Source organism: Triticum urartu, chromosome 2A, assembly GCF_056163025.1.
Source record: "Triticum urartu cultivar PI428250 chromosome 2A, HENAU_Tu73, whole genome shotgun sequence".
Lineage (NCBI taxonomy): Eukaryota > Viridiplantae > Streptophyta > Magnoliopsida > Poales > Poaceae > Triticum > Triticum urartu.
The window spans coordinates 426802568-426807047 of NC_141874.1; the positions used below are offsets into that span (position 1 = coordinate 426802568).

Below are 4480 nucleotides of genomic sequence, written 5' to 3' on the forward strand. Positions count from 1 at the left end.
TCTGCAATGCAGGCTACACGCCGCATTTTTCACTAACAAAAAGCTATCGTGGATGCATCTAGTCTTCAGGAAGGCACTTTGCGCTGGAGAGATCACACTACCAAGTTTGGGGGCAAGGCGCTGGGATAGAATCTTGGCGATGAGCTTTGCAAAGGAATGCACTAAGCTATTTGGTCGGAAGTGTCCAATGTCAGTTGGATCAGAAGTCTTTGGGATGAGCACCACCATTGCTGCATTGAGACTTTTGAAGCTGTCACCGCCCTTGAGATCGTGGAACTGTTGCAGAGCCCACATAAGATCAGCTTTTATGATATGTCAGCACCGTCTGTAGAAGACACCGGAGAAGCCACCCGGGCCAGGGGCTCAGTCTGGCGATGACTGCATGATGGCGTTCCAAACTTCAGCTTCCGAGAAGGGGAGATCTAAGCCGGATGTGTCGAGTTGTGGTAGCCGAATTTCATCCCAGTTTATTGTGCATGCGCGACGTTGTTGTGTGCCCAAAAGCTTGGTGAAGTGATCCTTGATCACCTCCTCCTTCTCAGAGTGACTTGTCGCAGCCATACCATCTTTGTTCAGGGAGAGAATGCAAATTTTCCTTTTCCTAGCGTTAATTTTGGCATGGAAGAATGTCGTGCTAGCATCCCCAGCCCGCAACCAGTTGATCCTGGAGCATTGCCTCTTCCTAGCCCTCTCTATGGCTGCTAGGCCCAGCAGGCGGAGCTTGAGCTTTTTTCTGAATTCTAATTCTGCACGCATGAGAAGACGTTTTTCCTGGGCTGTGTTGAGGCACAGGACGAGCTCCTGGGCCATGTGGAACTGCAGTTTGGCGTTGGAGAACAGGCCCCTGCTCCAAATCTTTAGTGCCTTTGCGGTGCGTTGCAGTTTTGTATGCAGGATCCTGATGGCACAACTAGAGCTAACTGGTCTGGACCAGGATGCTAGGACAGTTTCATGGAAACCAGGAAACTTCGGTCAGAAAGAATCAAATTTGAATCTGGGCCTGCTAGTCGGCGGTTTAGCGCTTGTAAGAACGAGAGGGCTGTGGTCCGAGACTGACGTTGAAGCTATGTGCAGCAGCATTGAGGGGAATAGCGCGTCCCAGGCAGGGTTGCAGAAGACACGGTCCAGGGCAACCAGAGTAGGGGGCTGTTGCTCATTGCTCCAGGTGAATTTTTCTGTTTTTGCATCTAATCTCGAGCAGTTGGGCATAATTGATGGCATTGCGGAATTTACCCATGAGCTTGCGATTGAGGTTGAGGTTGTTTTTGTCCCTGGCTTCGTAAATTTGGTTGAAGTCACCAAGCACAATCCATGGGTGGCCTAGGGGTGGTGCAGAGCTGCACATCTCAGCCAAGAAGCTCTCCTTGAGGCTATGATCTACTGGCCCATAAACAGTGGTCAAGCAGAATTACGTGTGGGAGGTCAGCAGCCTAATGTTAGCAGTCAGGTTGAATTGTATGGTTGTTAGATTAGAGGTTTGCACAAGGGCACTATTCCAGAAAAGGATAATCCCTCCCCTATTGCCAGGTGCAGGTATATGAAAGGCTTGATCTAGAATGGAACCACCTATTTCTCTAGCCATGGCAGGGTCCCAGGCATTGATCTTGGTCTCCTGCAAACTTTCGATTGCAGGTTTCCAGACTACAATTGCTTCATGAACAGCTAGGCGTTTAGCCAGCATGTTGAGGCCTCTAACGTTCCAGGAGACGATTGGGCGGAGGTTTTCACACATGGTAAACTAGATAGACTAGCAGAGGAAAAACATCACTATAGAGTACACAAATCCTAACTAGCAAGCCACACCACCGACGACCACCACCAGTAGCACTCTATGATCGCCGGCGGACTACAGCTCCTACCCCTCTCCAGGAAGAACACACCACTGAACACCACCCATATGTGACGCCCCCGATTTGACCGTACACTAATCATACACGCAAATGTGTACGATTAAGATCAGGGACTCACGGGAAGATGCCACAACACAACTCTATAAATAAAATAAGTCATACAAGCATCATATTACAAGCCAGGGGCCTCGAGGGCTCGAATACAAGAGCTCGATCATAGACGAGTCAGCGGAAGCAACAATATCTTAGTATAGACATAAGTTAAACAAGTTTGCCTTAAGAAGGCTAGCACAAACTAGGATACAGATCGAAAGAGGCGCATGCCTCCTGCCTGGGATCCTCCTAAGCTACTCCTGGTCGTTGTCAGCGAGCTGCACGTAGTAGTAGGCACCTCCAGTGTAGTAGGAGTCGTCGTCGACGGTGGCGTCTGGCTCCTGGGCTCCATCGCCTGGTCACAGCAATCGGGTATAGGAAAGGGGAAAAGGGGGAACAAAGCAACCGTGAGTACTCATCCAAAGTACTCGCAAGCAAGGAGCTACACTACATATGTATGCATTGGTATCAAATGGAAAAGGGGGTAACGTATGTGGACTGAACTACAGAATGCCGGAATAAGAGGGGGATAGCTAGTCCTATCGAAGACTATGCTTCTGGTAACCTCCATCTTGCAGCAGAGGAAGAGAGTAGATGGTAAGTTCACCAAGTAACATCGCATAGCATAAATCCTAACCGATGATGCTCCCCTCGTCCCCTGTGAGAGAGCGATCACCAGTTGTATCTGGCACTTGGAAGGGTGTGTTTTATTAAGTATCCGGTTCTAGTTGTCATAAGGTCAAGGTACTACTCCAAGTCGTCCTGTTACCGAAGATCACGGCTACTCGAATAGATTAACTTCCCTGCAGGGGTGCACCACATTTCCCGACACACTTGATCCCATTTGTTCGGACACACTTGTCTGGGTCATGTCCGGCCTCTGAAGATCAACACGTCGCAGCCCCACCTAGGCACAACAGAGAGGTCAGCACGCCGGTCTAAATCCTATGCGCGCAGGGGTCTGGGCCCATCGCCCATTGCACACCTACACGTTGCGTGGGCGGCCGGAGAGCAGACCTAGCAACCTCCATTACAAAGGAAGTTACGTTACGCGATCCAACCCGGCGTGTGCCGCTCAGTCGCCGACGTCACGAAGGCTTCGGCTGATACCACGATGTCGAGTGCCCATAACTGTTCCCGCGTAGTTGGTTAGTGCGTATAGGCCAGTAGCCAGACTCAGATCAAATACCAAGATCTCGTTAAGCGTGTTATCTTGAAGTAACCGTGAATGCCGACCAGGGCCAGGCCCACCTCTCATCTGGGTGGTCTCAACCTGCCCTGTCGCTCTGCCACAAAGATCCACATAGAGGGCCATCGGGAAAGTATGTCCTTCTAGCCCCCAATTCGTGAATCAACCGCGGGTACTCAATGAGCCGACCTGACTTTAGTCACAACATATATCATGTGTAAAAAGTAAAGTATATACCCGTGATCAACACCCGACGTGATCACGGCCCGATAGTATAGCATGGCAGACAGACAAGAATGTAGGGCCACTGATGATAAACTAGCATCCTATACTAAGCATTTAGGATTGCAGGTAAGGTATCAATAGTTGTAGCAACAATGACAGGCTATGCATCAAAATAGGATTAACGGAAAGCAGTAACATGCTACACTACTCTAATGCAAGTAGTAGAGAGAAGAGTAGGCGATATCTGGTGATCAAGGGGGGCTTGCCTGGTTGCTCTGGCAAGAGAGAGGGGTTGTCAACACCGTAGTCGTACTGGGTAGCAGCAACGTCGGTCTCGTAGTCTATCAGAGAGAAGAGGGGGAAGAAACAATAAATATTAAGCAAACAGATGCATAGCGATGCATGACATGACAAGGCGTGATGCTAGGTGTGACCTAACGCGGTAAGAGGTGGTACCGGTGAAGGTGGGGAACATCCGGGAAAATATCCCCGGTGTTTCGCGTTTTCAGACAGATGAACCGGAGGGGAAAGTTGCATGTTCTCTATGCTAGGGATGCGTGGCGGAGGAACGGGCTACGTATCCGGATTCGTCTCGTCGTTCTGAGCAACTTTCATGTACAAAGTTTTTCCATCCAAGCTACGGTTTATTTTATATTGATTTTAAAAGATTTAAATCAATTTTAGGATTTATTTAATTAACTTAATTCAACATTATCCAGAATAGTGTTTGCTGACTTCATCATGACGTCAGCTGTCAACAGGGGTTGACTTAGTCAAACTGATAGATGGGTCCTGCATGTCATACACTCCTAGTTAATTAACGTTAATTAATTAGATTAATTAGTTAAATAGGCTAACCTAAAAATGATTAATTAATTAATTAATTAATTAACATTATAATTATTTTAAATTATTATTTAATTGTTTATTTATTATATATTTTGTTATTCCTTTTTTAATAACATTCTGGGGCACCAGGGCCCATTCGTCATAGGCCCAGGGGGCATAACGGGTGCCGGGGCGTGCGGGTGCGGGCGGAACCTGATAGGGCACTCGCCCAGGCCAGCAGCAGGGCGCGGCGCCGGTGGCCAAGCGGGACGACGCGGTAGGCGGGCGGCAGCGA

The 4480-nt window shown here is 48.7% G+C and overlaps 1 protein-coding gene across 1 annotated transcript; it reads right to left on the bottom strand.

The window, feature by feature from the left end:
• Window positions 1-363: 363 nt before the first annotated feature.
• LOC147985334 (uncharacterized) lies at window positions 364-1221 on the bottom strand. The gene is made up of 2 exons (XM_087541518.1): window positions 1058-1221; window positions 364-925 (listed from the first exon to the last, which is right to left on the bottom strand). Exons 1-2 carry the CDS (start codon window positions 1219-1221, stop codon window positions 364-366), a joined length of 726 nt encoding a protein of 241 aa, XP_087397644.1.
• Between the last annotated feature and the right edge of the window lie 3259 nt (window positions 1222-4480).